The 19,493-nt window shown below is 51.9% G+C and overlaps 1 protein-coding gene across 2 annotated transcripts in view; it reads left to right on the top strand.

Moving 5' to 3' along the window:
• The window catches only part of NKAIN1 (sodium/potassium transporting ATPase interacting 1), a 44,458-nt gene extending 27,813 nt beyond the window's left edge, over window positions 1-16,645 (top strand). Inside the window, exons 2-7 of one of the 2 annotated variants that reach the window (XM_068539354.1) lie at window positions 9,771-9,908; window positions 11,327-11,407; window positions 12,435-12,632; window positions 12,988-13,048; window positions 14,087-14,168; window positions 14,325-14,418. In XM_068539354.1, the coding sequence (XP_068395455.1) occupies window positions 9,771-9,908; window positions 11,327-11,407; window positions 12,435-12,632; window positions 12,988-13,048; window positions 14,087-14,168; window positions 14,325-14,334 (570 nt within the window). In that variant the 3' untranslated portion in view covers window positions 14,335-14,418. Of the gene's footprint in view, window positions 1-9,770; window positions 9,909-11,326; window positions 11,408-12,434; window positions 12,633-12,987; window positions 13,049-14,086; window positions 14,169-14,324 lie in introns of both variants that reach the window. The other variant, XM_068539353.1, reaches the window with a different exon arrangement.
• Window positions 16,646-19,493: the final 2,848 nt, after the last annotated feature.

Below are 19,493 nucleotides of genomic sequence, written 5' to 3'. Positions count from 1 at the left end.
CCACTGCCGGGGGCCTGGGCCTGCAAGCCACTCGGCACGGGCCGAAAAAAAAAAGAGAAATGTGACCCGAGTATGAGGGGTAGTATACAGTAGGTACTCAATAAATGACTCTACAATTCTAAGACCCATTGGGAGAGGTTAGCTTAGTTTTGTTGTTGTTGTCGTTTGGCCGCATTGCACGGCTTGCAGGATCTTAGTTCAACCAGGGATTGAACCCAGGCCCTCGGCAGTGAAAGCACGGAGTCCTAACTACTGGACTGCCAGGGAATTCCCTAGTTTTCTAGTGGGAAAGAGCGTCCTCTCTTCTTGCCCCTCTCCCACTTCCCCTGCTCTCTGGCCCGGGGCAGGTGTTCTGATGTCTGCACTGAGGAGGCTATGGGCAGGACTGTCATCCCGTGAGGACAGGAACTGGGCCCTCTGTATTCACCACTGAGTTCTCAGCACTAAGCCTACAAAAGACGCTCAAGAACTGTTGGTAGAATGAGTGAATGAACAGGTGTGAAGTACTCAGAACCGTGCCTGGCACTAACAGGTTAATAAACATTAGCTGTTACTTCACTGCCCATGGGAGGCTGGGCCGCGTGGCTCATGAGAGGCCCTTTGATGCAGAGCAGGTTCTGCCCCCGCCTCCACTCTGTCCCTTCGTATGCCCGTGACTGTCTCTGGAGAGATGTCTGGTGAGTGGGAAGAGCAGTGGGTGTAGAGACAGGGCTCAGATCTTAGCTCTGCCACATCCTGTCTGAGTGACTTCAGGAGACTCAAGTGACCACGCTGAGCCTCCTCATATCAAGGTGGCCACACTAGGGCTGTGGGGAGAGGGCTGATGGCACCTGGAGGAGGGGTGATGGTGGATCTGTGTGTAGTCAGGGAGAGGCAGGGCTCTGATGACCCAGGCAGAACCTAGAGACAGGCTGTACCAGAGACTGGCAGAACCACCTTCTGGTGAAGATGGGCCATTAGGCTCTCAGCAGAGGTCACAGGACCCCAAGGGCAGTCCCCCTGAAGGCAGGCGGGCTGCAGCAACACCAGGCCTAGATAGCGACTTGGAGCGGCAGAGGCCCCCATTGTACAGATGAGAACACTGAGGCCCAGAGGAGTCTTGCCCTGGGTAACAAAGCACATTCACATCACAGAAGGAGACCTCAGATCCTCTGAGCCACCCAAGTGCTCCTTCACACAGTCTAACAATGAGTCAACAACATCTTAACAACATTTTCTCTTAACTTTTTAAAAATTATAGCTTTGTTTTAAAACATCTCAGAAATACCAAAGTGTATGTATTTAAAAGTAAAAGTTTCCTCCTTCCCGCTCCCTAGAGAGAAGTTCTCATAACCATTTGTTGTGTGTTTCCCAGGCTCTTGATTCTGCATTTACAATCACACACATTTCATGTGTCTTTTTTGTTTTTTTACATAAATGGAATCATATTGTTCTGCAGCTTGTTTTTTTTTTTTTTTTTTCACTTAACAGTGATAGCCTTGGCCATTTTCCAGCAGGATCCAGGCTGGGACAGAGAGAGGCAGAAGGGCTGTGGGAGCCCTGGAAAAGAAAGAGAGAGAGAGAGAGAATGTGTGCATGTGTTGAGGGTAGAAAGAACTCCCCACAGGTCACTATGCACAGTGGGTGGGAAACCAGGCAGAGAAGCCCCCATCATCAGCTCCCGGAGGACTGTGGTATCTGTCTTTAGACTAGAACTCTATGGAGCCGAGACCACGCCAGCTTGCTCATTGCTGTATACCCTGGCCTGGCACATAGTAGGTGCTCAAGAAATATTTGTTCGATGAATTGAGTCCCTTTTAGGCCCATCTTCCCTGACCTTGCCAGAGACTACCTGGTCTCCATGACTGTACTCCTTTTAATCTCTCGCTGAGTGTTTATTTCAACTCATACTCAAATGGCATGGATGCCAGATGGACCCTGGAGATGGGGACAGAGCTCAGAGAAAGAGAGAAGACCCTCTCCTTAGACGAGTCACTGCCCCTCTCTGCTGTCAGTTTGCTCACCTCTCTAATGAGGGGGTTGGACCAACAGATCTCCAGGGGTCCTTCCAGTTCTGCCATCTGCAGCTTCAATCCCACTACCTCATTTCACGGATGAGGGGCTGAGTCGAGTTTAATTTTGTCAGCTGCCTCAAAAATCCATTGGGAAAGGGGGGGCTTGAGTTTGGGGATGCAGCAAAGGCTGTAGTCATATCCTGAGCACCAAATGTGTACCAAGTACCGGGATGAGAGCTTTACATGTGCTGTCTAAATCCTCAGGACGTTTTCCCAGTGAGGAAACAGGCTGGCTCAGAAAGGGGGAGTAACTTGCCCAAGGTCACACAGTGAGTCAGGGACTGAGCTGGGAATGGAACTCAGGTGTGCCTGACCCCCAATGGCGGGTTCTTCCCACCTCAGCATCTCTGTGAACTAAAGTCAGTAAAGGACACAAGGTGCGACCAAACTATTCTCCAGAAACTTCAGCAGCCCCTTCCTCATCATTCCCCAGACAGCCTGACTTCTGTATCTAAGTCCCCTGGCGATATGGCTGCAATTTTGGACAGGAAAGTAGTTGACTTGCAGAACTGACTGGCAAGGACTTGGACACAAGAGGCTTCTGATGGGTTCTGTGGCCCCAAGCCCAGCCCTCTGCCCGCCCTCTCCCCCAGCCAGCTTCCTGGGGCCGGGGTGGGCCCATCTGCATTATTCATTTCTCACTCCCCACCCCCAACCCCCCCCCCCCCGCCCCCCGGCCTGGTGTTGGGCTCCTGGGGTTGGCGTCTAGACAGACAAGAGCATCCTACTGAGAGCAGAGGCAGCCCTGACTCGGGGCTGAAAGTTCCCATGGCAACTGCATCCCCCTCAGCTGGCAGCTACCCAATAAATAAATAATCAGGGATGGGGGTGGGGAGCTAAGGGCAGGGGGAGGGGCAGGAGGGGAGCCTCGAGGAAGCTTCACTCTGGAAAGAGGGGTGGGTTAGGCTTGAAGTAGACTGGGGGCTGGTATTGCAGTTGGCCAGGTGAGAGAAGGTAGAGGGAGGAAGGTGGCCAGATGTGAGAGAGATTCAGAAGATGAGAGAGCCAGTTGATGACAGACTGGGAACGCAGGTGAGCAGGAGGAAGACCAGGGCCTAAAGCTTACCTTTCTAACTCATGCAGCTGGACACATCCTGGGGCCCCCATCACTGCAAATGGACCAGGTTTGGATGTATTAAGTTCATGATGAACCATCCAATGGGTACTTGGTTATAAAGGGGCTGGAGGCTGACGGAACTGAAGCTGGGGGGGACGTGCATTTGCTAGGACACGTGGAGTGTGGAGAGGGGCTGGGCTGTGGCCCTGAGGTGCTCTGATACTTAGGGGCCTGACTGCGCAGGAGGATGGGCTGCACCGGAATCAGGCCAAGGAGGTGGAGAATGCGTGTGCCAGGCACGGCTCTCACCGCTAGAAATGCAGCAGTGAACATCCCCACTATCGTGGAGTTTGCCTTCTAATGCAGGAGACAGTAAATAAGGAGTGAATAGTATGTTAGTCAATGATAAGTGCTGTGGAGAAAATAAAGCAAGGGGGGAGGCAGGGAGCTCTGCAGCGGAATATAATTTTAAATAATGCTGACTCTCCTCACGACCAGATGAAGGAAGTACTATGAATCATACCCATTTTGTTGGTGAGAAAACTGAGGCACAGAGAGGTTAAGTGACTTGCCCAGAGTTGTAGAAAAACCAGCAGCACCAGGATTCTAACCCAGCTCTGCTCCTAACCCCTGGACCAAGTTGTAGCAAGTGGGTGGAGGGGTGAGTAGCAGGGAGGGCGTGGAGACCTTTAAACAGTTTTGGATGTGAGAGCACTGGGCTAGATAAGGCATTAGTTGGAGGGGGAAAAGGGGACTTTCTATTTATTTATTTTTTTTTAAGTAGAAGAGGCTTAAGCATGTTTAGGAGCCAGTGGGAAGGATTCTGGGCAGGGGAAGAGGTTGGGTTTACAAGAGAAGAGATCGTGGATGATGTGGGCTCCCGAGTAGGTAGAAGATAGGGTTCAGAATGCAGGAGGAGGCATTGTCCTTTAGTGCACGGAGGGACAGAGCCTCAAGTATAGGGGGTGGGGGGAGACCAGGTCTTTACCCAGGGTAGGGGCGAAGAGGACCCAGGAGGGTTGAGGACAGCAAGAAGATCTGAAATATTAGGAGGAGTGAGTTCCTCAGAGAAGCCTAGTTGGGTTGTGGGACAGCATCGGGGAGCTTCTCGGAGTCGATGATTCCGGATCTCCAGTGGCCCCAGTCTGCCCCGTGGAGTGACTTTCTCCAGAAGTGCTTGGCTGCTTTGCGAGAACTGAGAAAACTATTAATTGGGTTTATCCAGGTGTGGGCTTTTCCTCACAGACGTGATGAAAAGGCAGAGGAGTATGACAGTTTGGGTTACAGGCAAAGCTGGTGGTGAAGTGAGGGGTCATGTGATCCCAGCAGGCTGATGGGCCCGTCATCGTGAAGGGTGTTGGGAAGAAGCTGGGGTGTCTGAGAGGGGCTCTCAAATTGGCGACTTTGGAGGCAGGGCAGTTATGGATGATGACGCATTCCAAGAAGTGGCCATGGACAAGGAAGAATGGAAGCAAAGGTCATGGGAGAGGACTTGAGAGGTTAGGGTGCTGGAGGGGGTGGCCCCCAGATGTCAGAGTCGACCAGGATGATGCAGAGGTCATGGGATCGTTTTCAAGGAAGGGACAAGACCCGGAGGCCAGTGGACGACGAGTCCAGCAGTGATGAGGGTGGTATAGCCACTGGGTCGCACAGTTCTGCAGGCAGTTTGGGGACCCCAGAGGATACCGACCCCACCTTTGGGCCTGAGGAGCATGGGATGAGAGAAGAGAAACAGAGTCACTGAGAAGACTACAGGGAAAACAGTGTCCTTGGGTGCAACGTTTAAGGGGTGGGGGAAGCCCTTAGGGAAGGTGCCGAGGCTGTAGAGACACTTGCTGGTGTGGAAGGTCTCATGAAAGGGGGCCGGGGGCCGGGGGCCGGGGGAGGGCTGGGTCAGAGGAGGCGGCACAGAGCGTTGTGGAGATCAAGGGCAGAGAGGACCAACGGGCAGGAAGGTGGGACTTACTCTGTGGGCATTGACAGATCCGGACAGGGCTGTGAGGCTGGGGGGACTGGATCTCATCTGTCTTTCTGGGACTACAGTCAGGGGGACTCATCCCGCTTATCTGGGGTCCTTGTGACCGGGGGGTTGGCTGGTCCAGAGGCCATAGGGATTACCCAGGCTCTCTGGGCTGCATTGATGACAGAGTGATTCGACCAGATTTGTGCTTTAGAAAAAGCACTCAGTAGGTTGATAGGCAGCCTCCTCCTGCCAGGAGATCAGGCGGGAGGCTACAGCAGTTGCCCACAGAAGCTTCTGTGCTGGCCCACTTGGGAGAGAGACCCAAGAAGCCAGCCTCACCTGACTTGTAGGCTGACCCGGAAAAAATATCCCTGAAGTCACTTTTTTAAAAAAATAATTAATTAATTAATTTGGCTGCGTTGGGTCTTTGTTGCTGTGTGTGGGCTTTCTCTAGTTGCGGCGAGCAGGGGCTACTCTTTGTTGCGGTGCACTGGCTTTTCATTGCGGTGGCTTGTCTTGTTGGGGAGCACGGGCTCTAGGCTCGCGGGCTTCAGTAGTTGTGGCTCGCGGGCTCTAGAGCACAGGCTCAGTAGTTGTGGAGCACGGGCTTAGTTGCTCTGCGGCGTGTGGAATCTTCCCGGACCAGGGCTCGAACCCGTGTCCCCTGCATTGGCCGGCAGATTCTTAATCACTGCACCACCAGGGAAGCCCCCCGAAGTCACTTTTTCCCTCTCAGTGCACGTGCACTTGAACTTTTTGCAAAGGAGTAGGTTGCTATTGTCTCTACACAAGTCCTCCCATCAAAGTAAAAAAGACACTCCAGGCACTTCCCTGGTGGTCCAGTGGTTAAGACTCCGCACTTCCAGTGCAAGGGGCACAGGTTCGATCCCTGGTTGGGGAAGTAAGATCCCACATGCAGAGCAGTGCGGCCAAAAGGAAGAAGAGAAAAACAGACACTCCAAGGCCAGTTATGATTTACAACCACTGCAGCCCTGAGATTATTGTTTCTAAGCCATGGCAACCAGATAGGGAAGATATTTCTCCTATTTTTTGTTCTTATCTTTATTTGTTAATTACCTGCATGTCACTGCTGCAGAAGCAGGAGTTCTGGAATATTTGACTTGGTTTTTGAATAAAAGATAACAACTTTAGAATCGGGGTTATTTATAAGACACTGAATCTCAATTAAACTATTTATTTATTTACATCGATTTCTGCACTCACCGTTGGAGGGAGAGGCAGCATCATTCAGGCCTGGGTTATCCCGCTGATCACAGTGGTTTTTAACTGTCCAATTTTCCATCCATCTCCCCTCCTAGGCTCTGAGTTCCCAAAGGGCAGGGACTGCAATGTATTCATTTCAGCATCCCAGCGCCAGCACAGGGCCTGACACAGATTGAACGTTCTGTGAATAAATAAATGATGTACCCTGGATGGATGAGGGCATGTCAGATGTCAGATCGATGAGTAAATGGATGTGGATGGCGTTTTGATGAATGAGTGGGCAGTTGTTGGATGGGAGGCTGGAGGGAGGCTGGAAGGATGGCTCAGAGTGACAAGAAGAGCCAGTGTTCCATATTCAGTGGAAAGAGAGATCCCTTTGGGCCAGTCAGGAGGTCTTCCTAGGAACGGAGAAAACTGTGCTATGTTTTGAAAACCAAGGAGGACTTGGATATAAGGAAAGGGAAATGATGGTGGATCCTCAACTGTTATTTCAGCTGCTTGGGGGCAAGAACTGGCTGGGAGTAAAGAATTGAGCCAGATCCTAGCAGCCTTCAAAGCCCAACTAAGAAGCTTTGACTGTTAGGTCTCCTACTAATTAACCACCATATGTTAAGTCTAATTATTAGTTTATGTGATGTCTCCATATCCTCACAACAACTTCTCAGGGGAGGGATTATCTTCCCCATTTATAGTTAAAGAAATAGGCTCAGAGAGGGAAAGTAATTTGCCCTAAGTCACACAGCAGGACTGCAGTTTGAACTTGAGTTTTAGTGACTCCAGTGCTGCTCATTCTATCAGTGAGGTCCCTGAGAACACAAGGGTTTTGGGCTAGGGCCAGAGTGGGGGTGAGGGTGATGTCAGGTTTAGGTAGTTGTATCCAGGCAGTGTGTCCCCCAACTACACTATGAGCCTGGGCAACTCTGTCTCACCCTCCTCGCCAGGACCCTGTGCCAGCTGAGTCGAGAGCATCCAGCTGGACCCCAAACCACCAGGACTCCCTAAGGCCTAGCAGAGTCAGGGTAGAAAGGAGAAGAGAAGTGGGGCAGGAGCTTTTGGGAGGGGAAGCAGCCTGGGGAGTTTTCTCCCCAAAGGTTGGCAGGCCACTGGATTCAAAACCAGAAGGGCCCTTAGAGGTCATTTAGTCTGGCAGCCTCTATGTAAGAGGATCTCAAGACCCACAGAGAAGGTAGCCTGCCCAAGTAAGCCAGGAATCAGTGTCAGACTCTCAACCAGAAACCACATGTCTTAACTCTCGAGCCAGTGCCAACTGGGAAAGGTGGTGTGTTGGTGCCAAGGTGGGACAGGAGGCAGAGAAAGGCAGAATGGCTGTCTGGCTCTGCCACCAACCTGCTGTGTGACCTTGGGCAAGTCACTTCCCCTCTCTGAGCCTCATGGTTTCTTTCTTCTGAGTTAATGATCTCGGCAGTGCCTTTCTGCCAAGAAGTATCCAGTGAGAGATGAACTTGGAAAGCTCTTTACAATCTGCAGAGCTCTGGGAGGGGAGTCACCAGCAAGAGGCAGGCTGGTGCCAGGTGGGTGGGTGCCAGGGTTGGGCCTGCAGCTTCCTGGGTCTCTGCCCAAGCTTTGCCATCTGTGTGGTACCATCAGCTCCATCTCCTCTTGCCTCCCTGCCAGGAAAAAGGCTTCTGGGATTGTCTTACTTTATCAGGATCTTCTTTCTCCCTCCCTAGGCAGACCCTCTTTTCTCTCCTTCTATGTAGTCAGGACTCTTGGGTGCAAGTGACAGAATCAAAAGTACAAGGAGGGAGAATTTGTTTAGGCATGGCTAGATCCTCAGACCTAAAACGATGTCTCCCAGACACTCCCCTTGCTTGTTCACTCTTCCTCCCTCACTCTCTTTCCTTTAGCTTTGGCTTCCTCCTCAAGCAGGCTGTCCCCAAGTGGTGGCAAAGACAGCCACCAACAACTCTCAGCTGACACTACACCCATCCAGGTATCTTGGCAGATGGCATCCCTGTCCTGATGCCCCAGCAAATATCCAGGGTAACTCTCAGGAGCAGAGTGCAGGCTGAGTGCCCATCCCTGAACAGATCACTGTGTGTTGCTTATTTGGTTAGACTTGGGTCACTAGCCCACCGCAGAAATTAGAAGTGGGCTCAGCCCCACCCAAGCCACATGGACTGAGGGTCTGGGAGGCAGTTTCCAAAACGGAGAGATAAGTTCTGTCAACAGAAGAAAGAATATGGGACAGTCAGTAACAATTGGTATCCTTGGTACCTTTGTTCCTAAATGTATCAGCTGAAAGGTTGAACCAGGGGCTTCTGGAAAGGGAGTGTTGATTGAGTCCTATATCAGTTACCTTTTGCTGCGTAACAAATCCCTACAAAATGTAGTGGTTTAAAACAGCCATTTTAGGTAATTCCCCGGTGGTCCAGTGGTTAGGACTCAGCACTTTCACTGCCATGGGCCTGGGTTCGATCCCTGGTCAGGGAACTAAGATCCTGAAAGCTGCGTGGCGCAGCCAAAAATTGAAGAAAAATAATAATAAAAAATAAAACAACCATTTTATTTAGCTAACGATTCTGTGGCTCAGCTGGGAGACTTTTTGGTCTGGCGACCTGTCTTTGGTCAGTTGGTGGGTTGGCTAGCATCTGAATGATCTAGGATGGCCTCACTCCTGTGTGTTGATGGTTGACTGGCTGTCACCTGGGGTGCCTTGGTTCTTTTCCCTGTGGCCTCTCTTCCTCCAGCAGGTCGGCTTGAGCTCTTTCACAAGGTGTTCTCTGTGTTACAAGTATAACAAGTGGGCAAGCTCCAATGCACCGGCATTTTTCAAGCCTTCACTTGCTTCCTCTTTGCTAAAGTCCCCTTGAACAAAGCAAGTCACATGACCAAGCACAAAATTAGTGTGGGAGGGCACTGCTAAAGAGCATGGAAGTAGGAAGAGAAAGAATTTGAGGCCAATTGTGCAACCTACTACAGCTCCCTCAGGGACAGGGAGTGAAAAAAATCCCTTTTCTCTGTAGCCCATGGATCCCATGGGCCAGGGCAACCTCCAGATAGGGGTCCGTGGAAGAACGTGACCGAGCCCCCGGGCTTCCCCGGGGTCTCCAGGGCCCTGCCCTGGCTCAGCCCTAGGCCAGGGCTAGGGGGAGGCAGTCTGGATCCTGACTACACGGGCAGAGACCCGCCCCCCAGGGAAAGTATAGGTGCCAATGGGGAGGCTTCTTGGCAGGGAGGAAGGCGTTCTGAACCCTGGCTCCCATCTCCCTTTAGCCCACCCCAAAGTGATGAACAGGGCTCTGTCCCGCTCATCCTCACAGAGCTGTCCTCACCTCCCAGCATCCCTTTGGTACTGTGGGGCTGGGATGGCTCTGAGACTTGTGTATAATCAGGTCATGGTTCCTCATCACCATGGTAACTGGTGTCACCTGCTCCACAGGGTTGAAAAGGAGTACCTGTCCTCCTTTTTTAGGTGGTGACTGTGGCCTCAGCCTGCTCTTTCCCACAGGTGGCTGCGTTGGAGCGGCAGATCTTTGACTTCCTGGGCTACCAGTGGGCTCCTATCCTAGCCAACTTCCTGCACATCATGGCAGTTATCCTGGGCATCTTTGGTACCGTGCAGTACCGCTCCCGGTACCTCATTCTGGTATGGCTCACTTAGCCTCTCCCCAAGCCAACCCCCTCTTCTCATCCCCATCCGTTCCCACCTCGTTCTCCAGCCAAAGCTGCTCTCCACCCTGGGCACCTAGACCCCTGCCTCTGTCTTGGCTCCAGCCCAGCTGGTGATGTGGATGTCCAAATCCCAATGCTTCTTTGCTCAGTGGAGACAAAATTAGTATTTTCCTAAAGAATTTTCTACAGAAAATTCCAAATATTAACAAGGTATATCACTTAGTGAGTGCCTACCATATGCCAGGCACGTGCTAAGAGTTTCACCTGCTTTACTTATCTTTACGACAGCCCTGCGAAGTTATCTCTTATCTCCATTTTCCAGATGAGGAAATGAGGCTCAGAAAGGTGACAAGGCTTCCTAAAGTCACACAGCTAATAAGTGGCGGGGTTAGAGCATCCTGTCCAGAGCGAAGGCTCCTGCCGCGTCACCACGCTGCCCTAGTAAGCCCGTGCGAGGGATGGACTTTGTCTTGTTTGGTTTCTCAAGTTGCTTCAGGAAGGCTTGGCTTCTGTCCCTTGATGTTCATCAAGAATGTGATCTAGAGTGGCTAGTGTGGCCTTGAGGCCAATGCCTCCTGTGCCCCAATCCCAGGAGTGCATTATGTCCCTGGCTCCCCCCTCCTACTTCCTCTTTCCAAGCTCTGGTCCTTGATTATCAAACTCCTGTTTTCACCTAGTCTCATCCCTTGTCCCTTGCTCTTCCTCAGTGACTCATTTATACACCTCTCTTGAGGGAAAAGGCTTTTCGGTAGATTTACTACATAAATGCTTGACACCCAAAGTAACAATGCCATGTAATGTCAGGCACCCCCAGAGCCCACTCGCGCTCATTCTAGGGCTTCTCCACACCTCCCACAGGCTCAGTTCCAGAAGCCAGGTGAACAGGGCCCTTCCAAAGCTCTCCCTCACCTGAGATAAGAGGACCCTTCTCTCCAGTTCTCAGGAAAGCCCCAGGCACCACTGTAAACGGCACTGTCTGCCAGACGGCTGCCACTGGCTTAGGCATAGGATTTGGGTGGAAATATCCAGCTCCTCTCTAGGTCTTTGCCATGGGTAGGATGCCCTCTGGTGTCTGTGGTTCTCTGCAGAGTGGATAGGATTAGCTACCAGAGGACTTAGGTTTGCATGCCAGCCCTACCTCTTCCTAGCTGTGTGATCTTGGAAACTGTAAACCTCTCTGAGCCTTAACTTGGTTATCTTTAAAGAGAAAGACAGTGCCTTCCCTGCAGGGCCCTCGTAAGGACTGGATGGATGTAAAATGATCTGTAAACTATATTGCTCTCTGAGTGAGGCATTGTCATAGTTTCCCCTGCAAAGGTCTCCTCAGTCCATTGACCCGCCCCATCCCCACTCCTCCAGGCCCCACCCTGATCCCACCTCTGCTTTCCCCAGTATGCAGCCTGGCTGGTGCTTTGGGTTGGCTGGAATGCGTTTATCATCTGCTTCTACTTGGAGGTTGGACAGCTGTCCCAGGTAAGCCTCAGGCCTGGCAGTGCCAGAGGGCAGAGCCTGACCTTTCCCATCCCCTGCCCCAAGGGCCCCTGTGGTGTGGGTCTCAGGGGCATCATCTCTTGAAGAGACCGCCCTCTACACATTCCAGTAATCTGTGCTCCCCATCCCCCATCCCTATGTTTTCATTTCTGGCATCCTCCGTACTTCTCAAAAACAAATGATGGGGAATTCCCTCGCAGTCCAGAGGGTGGCTTACCCTCTCTGAGCTTCAGTTTCCTCATCTAGTAAGTATAGTTAATAGAAACCCAAATTTCATGTGGTTGCTGAGGGGACGAAAGGAGATCGAACATCTCAGTGCTTGGCACCAAGTCAGCATGCAGTGAATATTTGTTAATGGACTGCCTGAATGAATGGATTGAGGAAAACATAGATGCACACATGGCTAAGAAATTCTGATGTAGGCCAGCCCCTTCTCCATTTCAAAAGGGGAGACCAAGGTCTAAAGAGGAGAGGTTTGCCCAGGGTCACACACAGGGAGCAGTGGAGAGGCTGAATGGGCTGTGAAGGGGTCTGTATTGAGGATTTCACCAACAGCTGGATAATTGGGCCCGGTCACCATTAATGTCCCTTCCAGCCCTGAAATTCTGAGACTCCTGTGGGTTTGAACCAGCCCCTTCCATCTGTGATACAGTGAGGCCTGCATGGTCATCAAGCGCCACCTACTGGCCAAATATAGACTTGCAGATACAGACTTCCTCCATACCTTTCACAAATCAAGCCAGGAAAGGAAGCTGTTACAACAACCCAGGTGTGAAGCAGACCTTATATAAAGTCTTCTGGAGGGAATTCCCTGGCGGTCCAGTGGTTAGGACTCGGCACTTTCACTGCCGGGGCCCGGGTTCGATCCCTGGTCAGGGAACTAGGATCCCACAAGAAGTGTGGTGCTGCCAGAAAAAAAAAGTCTCCTGGAGCCTGGGGAGGATTTCCGCCCCCCACCCCCACCCCGCCTCCGGCCCAAGCTCAGTATCCTAGGCCCCTCTGCCCCTAGGACCGGGACTTCATCATGACCTTCAACACATCCCTGCACCGCTCCTGGTGGATGGAGAACGGGCCAGGCTGCCTGGTGACACCTGTCCTGAACTCCCGCCTGGCCCTGGAGGACCACCACGTCATCTCGGTCACCGGCTGCCTGCTTGACTATCCCTACATTGAAGCACTCAGCAGTGCCCTGCAGATCTTCCTGGCTGTGAGTTCTCCTGTCTCCCTGCCTGTCCCAGCCCTGCCCTAGGCACTTTACACACACAGTTACATAATCCTCTTTCCTCTTAACAAGCCAGTAAGGTATTGCCCAGGTCCAACTGGGGAAACTGAGGCTCAAAGAGGTAAGATAATTGTCCAAAATCACACTCCCAGAACGGAGAATAGAACCAGGTATATTAAGTTTAAGGCGCAGTCATTTGACTTGAAGTTGTTATGGGTTTGCCTTCCTCTTAGCACACAAGGCCCCCCCCAGCAGGGGTGGGCAGGGCCAGGCAGGGGGTGAAGGAAGAGCTTCCCTCTCCTCCCTCCCTCCCTCCCTGACGTGCTGTGTCCTCCCCCAGCTGTTCGGCTTCGTGTTCGCCTGCTACGTGAGCAAAGTATTCCTGGAGGAGGAGGACAGCTGTGAGTGCGGAGCCCCTAGGGAATTGGGGAAACCTGGCCGCGTGCCACCCCACGCAGTCAGCACCCTGGACAGGGGCCAGAGCAGGAGGGAGCCCTGGGTCATTTAAGGCAGCGGTCCCCAACCTTTTTGGCACCAGGGACCGGTTTCGTGGAAGACAAGTTTTCCATGGATGGGGGGATGGAAGGGTGCTTTCGGGATGATTCAAGTGCATTGATTTATTATGGTCTCTGTGCAGTCAAACCTCTCTGCTAATGATAATCTGTATTTGCAGCCGCTCCCCAGCACTAGCATCATGGCCTCAGCTCCACCTCAGATCATCAGGCATTAGATTCTCATAGGGAGCGTGCAACCTAGATCCCTCACATGTGCAGTTCACAGTAGGGTTCTTGCTCCTATGAGAATCTAATGCCGTTGCTGATCTGACAGGAGGTGGAGCTCAGGTGGTAATGTGAGCAATGGGGAGCGGCTGTAAATACAGATGAAGCTTCGCTCGCTTGCCTGCCGCTTACCTGCTGTGCGGCCCAGTTCCTAACACCAGTACCGGTCTGTGGCCTGGGGGTTGGGGACCCCTGATTTAAGGGGCCCTTCTGGGGGCTGGGGAAGAAGAGGCAGCAGGGTGAGTGGGGATCTGCATAGCCAGCCCATTCTGGGCTGAGGCCCAGACGTCCAGGTGCCCAATCCAAGGCTCCAGCACTGCCCCCCTACCTGCCCCTCTTAGGTCCCTTCCTGTCGCTCTGAGGGGCTCCACAGCCCCACTCCTGTGAAGCACCGCCCATTCCCAGTTTGTCCCACTCCCACCCCCAACAGGTCTTGCCTCCCCCCAGCCTTCTCCCTTAAAGGGCCGCCCTCCCCATCCACCCCCCAGCTCTCTATCCTCTTGGGCCTTGGCCCATCCATCAGGACACTGCAGCAAAGCCCAACCCCTAAGGCCCTGTACAGCGTCTGGCCTCAGATTCCTCCCTCTCAGGACCCAGCCTCCCATAACTTATCCCCGTCACAGGCCCATCTCTAACCACGTGCCATCTGCCCTTCCACAGTTGATTTCATCGGCGGCTTTGACTCCTATGGATACCAGGCGCCCCAGAAGACGTCGCATTTACAACTGCAGCCTCTGTACACGTGGGTCATGGCGTGGAGCAGGGTGGGGTAGAGGGACCCGGGCGCGGGCCGTTAGTGTAGGAGAAAGAAGAGGAGGGAGGAGCCGAGAGGGCAGCCGGATCTCTCTGCCTCCCTACTTAGGGGTCCACTTCCCTAACCTGCCTTTGTTTCCTGCAGGGCGGGGTAGTAGCTTCTGCCCCACGACCACCCCCGCGGCGAGACTGACCGCCGCAGCCGCGAGCTCCGGCCAAGATGGCAGGCGTGCCCCCTGGCGGCTCGCTGACCGGACTGCAGCCTGGGTCGGCTTGATATGGGTCCGAAGCGGACTTGGACTTGGCGCTTAGCAGCCTGGACTTAAGGGGTGGGGTGGGGGAGGGGCGGGGGAGGGGGTTCTCGGGGTTTGTATTTTTTTATCTCCACCTTGGCGTGTGCTGGAACCTCCCGCCCTTCTCCAGCCTCTCCCTTTCACCCTTCTTCACCCAGCATCCTGTCCCCTGTCCAGAGAGAAAGGACAGGACAGACAGACTCACCCCCATCTCACCACACTCATTCACCAGCCCTGGGGAAAGTTACCCTGAACTAGAAGCAGGAGTTCTGGGTTCTAATCACAGCTCCATCACTAGCTCTCTGTGTGACATCTGGCAAAGCCCTTGCCCTCTTTGGGCCTCAGTTTCCCACCTCAAATAATTAAAATAATCCCTCTGTAAATGGAGCTCTTTCTAGCCTTTTCATTTGACTCTCAATTCCCTGGACTATACTGGGATTTTACGTAATCCCCATTTTGCAGATATGGAAACTGAGGCCCAGAGATGTAAAGCAATTTGCTTGAGGCCACGCAGCTGGGCTTTTGGTGGCGGCAGGCCTTGAACACAGTATATGATCTGTAGTTTCAGACTCCAAAACCCATTTCCAAGCCCCCTTCCAGCTTGGACACTCTAGAACCCACGTGATATACACCACACTCACATACCACCGCCACCACTTGCCAACTCCTCTCTTAAAGCAATATATTCGTTCTCTTGTTGGGAACAGGATGGACGGATCCCAGAGCCCTGAATTCAGCCTGACCCACAGGGAAGCCTTCTTAGACTCGGCCTCTGTCCACCCTTGGCAAAGCTTTCAATCTCTCTCTAGCAGAAGGGGGACACGACTCAGTCACCCCACCCCCTTCCATGTCCCTGAGCCTGCTGCACCCATGATCCCCCACCCCTTCAGCAACTCTGCCAACCCCTGATGGCTCCATCCACCTCACCAGTTGGAAGACCTGTGGTTCCAGAGTGGAAAAGGGCTCATCTGTGCTGCCTGGTCAACAGTGTTCAAAGATCACCAGTGTTCATGATCATGCCGGTGTCCAGAAGCAATCTCTAACAAATCCAGAAGTTGTTCTGAAGAGGCAGAATGGGGGTGTGGGTCATAGTGGGGGGTCTGGAGGGCCAGCACCTTTTCTTAAGAGCAAGTAGAGATCAGGGCTCATTCTCCTCACCTCCCTCCACAGACCCCTCTGAGAACCCTGCGTCCTGTGCGCTGGCTGGTAAATCTGAGGGCAGGAGGATCAGGCCTCAGCTTCCAGTTTGTGACATAGGAGTGGTCCTGGCTTAGGAAGGAGGGTGGGAGGCATGGGGGAACCAGATGGAAATACAGACGGTTGCACACCTGAGCCCATCCATGGTGACCATTCCTTGCTCTCCACTCTCTGATCTAGCATTCCCTCTCATCTAAGGCCAAAATATCCTGAACTTGGACCCCACCCCACCATCCCATCTGCAGGTCTGTGCCAAAGAGCCAAACCCAGGAGTTCTTCTGGTCACTACAGGGCCCAAGGTCCCAAATGGTGAGCCTGGTTAGCTATGGGTACAGCTCAGGAGGGCAACAGTTCCCTTCAGGCCTCACTGCTGCTCTGCTCCTGGACCAAGTCCTGCCTCCAGCCCTCTCTTCTCAGAGCCACCCCAGCCAGCTGTCATCTAACCCCCAACCCCCTTTCTACTCAACGACTTGAGCCACTGGTGCTTTGAAGCCTTTTGTTTTTATAAGATGGTTTTTTCAAGGAGACCGAGTTTTCTTCTCACTGGGACCTTGCAAGGCAGGGAGTGTTGCCCTGGTTTCTGTGCAGGTGGGTTGATTAAAGATGGTGTTTTCCGACTTCCCTGGTGGCGCAGTGGTTAAGAATCCGCCTGCCAATGCAGGGGACACGGGTTCAAGCCCTGGTCCGGGAAGATCCCACGTGCCACGGAGCAACTAAGCCCGTGTGCTGCAACTACTGAGCCTGCACTCTAGAGCCCGTGAGCCACAACTACGGAGCCCGCGTGCCACAACTACTGCAGCCCTCGTGCCTAGAGCCTGTGCTCTGCAACAAAGAGAAGCCACCACAATGAGAAGCCCATGCACCGCAACAAAGAGTAGCCCTCGCTTGCCGCAACTAGAGAAGGCCTGCGTGCAGCAACGAAGACCCAACACAGCCAAAAAATTAATTAATTAATTAATTAAAAAAAAAAAAAGATGGTGTTTTCTTCTGTATCTTCCTGTCCTCCTGCCCTGTGAGTCGGCAGGGTCTTCTAAGGGAGAAGTCTTTGCATGGAGGGTGGGCAGAGGTTGGGAATCTATGTCATTGTCATTATCAGACATTCCTGGGGCACTGGCTTGTCCCTCTGGCTGGCTGTGTAGCTTTGGGCAAGTCACACTCCCTCTCTTTCCTCATCCATAAAATGCAGAGAGGGGATTAAATCAGTGGGTTCCCAAACCTGGCTTTGCAATCCCTTGGAGAGCTTTCTATTTTTCTGATTAAGTGCACTTTAAGGTTATGCTTTCAAATATCCTTTGCATCCTGGCTCTGCCCTCGTCCTAAAAATTCAGTTCCTGACTTGGAATAAGCTGGCAGACAGTGCTTTAGACACAGATTCCTGCATCCCAACTGGGACATCCTGGCTCCTTTTCTGACCGTACAAGAAAGAATCAGTATTTTGAATTTTAAAATTTTACTTTTGTGTGTGAATAGGTAATAAGTATATGTGGTACAGGATTCAGAAAGTTCCAGGGGGCTATGTACTCTTACTTATTTTTCGTATCTTTCCGAAGATAGTCAAACATTTTTAAATTATATAAAATTTTTTTCCTTTTTCACACAAATGGTAACATATTTTACTCACTCTTCAACTCCCTGCTTCTTTCACCTAACTGAATCTTGGAAATCTTCTCTCAATAACACATGTGGAGCTGCCTCCCATTCTTCCACAATGATTTGGTAGAATTGAGATTTTTAAGATCCCCAGGTGACCTTGATGCAGTTAGGGGCCAAGAACCAGAGGTTCTACATAAGGATGCCCAGGTCCACTATTCAAACCTCTGTGGACCATTCCTGGTCGTGGAGTCAGAGGGAAATAAGGAGTTTATGGTCTAGTGGGGAGCCCACAGGGTGAGCAGGCAGAATTTGATGCTGATAGCAGGTGGTCGATGCTGAGGACAGTTTAGCGTGAAAGGTGGTTGTTAATAGGAGCTCGGGAGATAGGTGATCTGAACATCGTGGATGGACCAACAGCCTGAGCAGAGGTGTGGAGGGAGGAAAACCCGTAGTGTCTGGGGTAAAAATGCCCAGAGACGAACTAGCTGGAGGGAGCCTCGGTGGGGAATGTATTAGTTTTCTATCGCTGTCATAAGTTATCACAACTTTAGTCTCTTAAAGCAGTATACATTTGTTATCTTACAGTTCAGTAGAAGTCCAACGTGGGTCTCACTGGGGTAAAATCAAGATGTCTGGAGGGTTGCATTTCTTTCTGGAGTCTCTAGGAGAGAATCCATTTCCTTTTCTAGCTTCTAGAGGCTACGTGCATTTCTTGGCTCGTGGCCCCCTTCCTCCATCTTCGAAGTCAGCAACATCACAGCCCTCTGACCTTTTTTTTTTTTGCCCCTGGTCGCGCAGCATGTGGGATCCTAGTTCCCTGACCAGGGATCCAACCTGCGCCCCCTTGCAGTGGAAGCGTGGAGTCTTAACCATTGGACCGCTAGGGAAGTCCCAATCTCTGACCGTTTTTGCATCATCACATCTCTAACCACAGCCAGGAAAGGTTCTCCACTTATAAGGATTCGTGTCATCGGATTGGGCCCACTCGAATAATCCAGGATAATTTCTTCCTCTCAAAGTCCTTAATTCCATCTGCAAAGTCCCTTTTGCCATGTAACGCATTCACAGGTTCTAGGAATTAGAATGTGAACCTCTTTGTGGGGCCATTATTCTGCCTTCCCACGGAAGGAGTTGTATCCAGAGGCCCTGAATGTCAAACCAGAGTGCATCGGCCTGGTGTGATGGCAGGGGGAACTATTGAAGGATTTTGAGCAGAAGCTACTCAATTACAGCTGTCCTGTAGAGAGAACTGGCAGGGCTGGAAGGGTGGGTTGGAGGAAGGAAGCAGGAAGCAGTGTTTTGCCTGGAAGAGGCCTAGGGTTTCTTGCTTCCCTGTGTAAATGTGTGTTCTTGGGGGTATGTGTGTAAACTTGGGAGGTAAAGATCAGCATGAACTTCAGGAGTCAGACATCCCTGTGTCCCCGTTCATCACTCTGGAACCAGTCAAGCTGGCCTTCCCACAAAGCCCCGCGCTGCTCCTGCCATCCTGGGGCCATCTCCCGGCAACCTCTGCACGTTCGAATAATCCAGGTAGGACATACCTTCCTATAACTGCTGGGTCATAACGGTGCCCAAGCCATTCTTTTTTTTTTTTTTTTTGATGTGGACCATTTTTAAAGTCTTTATTGAATTTGTTACAATATTGGTCTGTTATATGTTTTTGTTTTTTTGGCCCCGAGGCATGTGGGGATCTTAGCTCCTGACTAGGGATCGAACCCACACCCCCTGCATTGGAAGGCAAAGTCTTAACCACTGGACCACCAGGGAAGTCCCCCCAAGCCATTCTTTGAAGCACTAGAATACAAATTCCCCAAGGTGCATTTGACAAGCATAAGAGCCTCCTGGGATTTGTAGACAGACTAGTGTTTGCTTGAATGCGTTGGAATTGGGTCTTGCTGTTTCTACACAGACTAGGCATGAGGGAGGGCCTGACACCAAGACCTTATTGCCTTATAAGATTCAGTACTCAACAGGCATGGCCCTGGACGGGTTTTCTCAAACTTGCAGAGCATAAGCAGCCCTTACAAATCCAAATTCCTGAGCCTGATCTGAGCCACACTGAACCCAACATCTGGGCAGTGGAAGGAACTTGTGTTTTTCACTAGTGCCCCAGGTGATCCAGGTTTGGGAAATCCTAGACCCAGGTAAAGAGGCATTCAAACATTTTTGAAACTTCCCCTCCTCCAGTGTCATGGAAGGCCTACCAAATTATGCCTGCCAGCTCCCTCATA

The sequence above is a fragment of the Eschrichtius robustus genome, chromosome 3, assembly GCF_028021215.1.
Source record: "Eschrichtius robustus isolate mEscRob2 chromosome 3, mEscRob2.pri, whole genome shotgun sequence".
Classification (NCBI taxonomy): Eukaryota; Metazoa; Chordata; class Mammalia; order Artiodactyla; family Eschrichtiidae; genus Eschrichtius; species Eschrichtius robustus.
The sequence above is the reverse complement of the archived record's forward strand: the minus strand, read 5'-3'. Positions and strand labels throughout refer to the sequence as shown.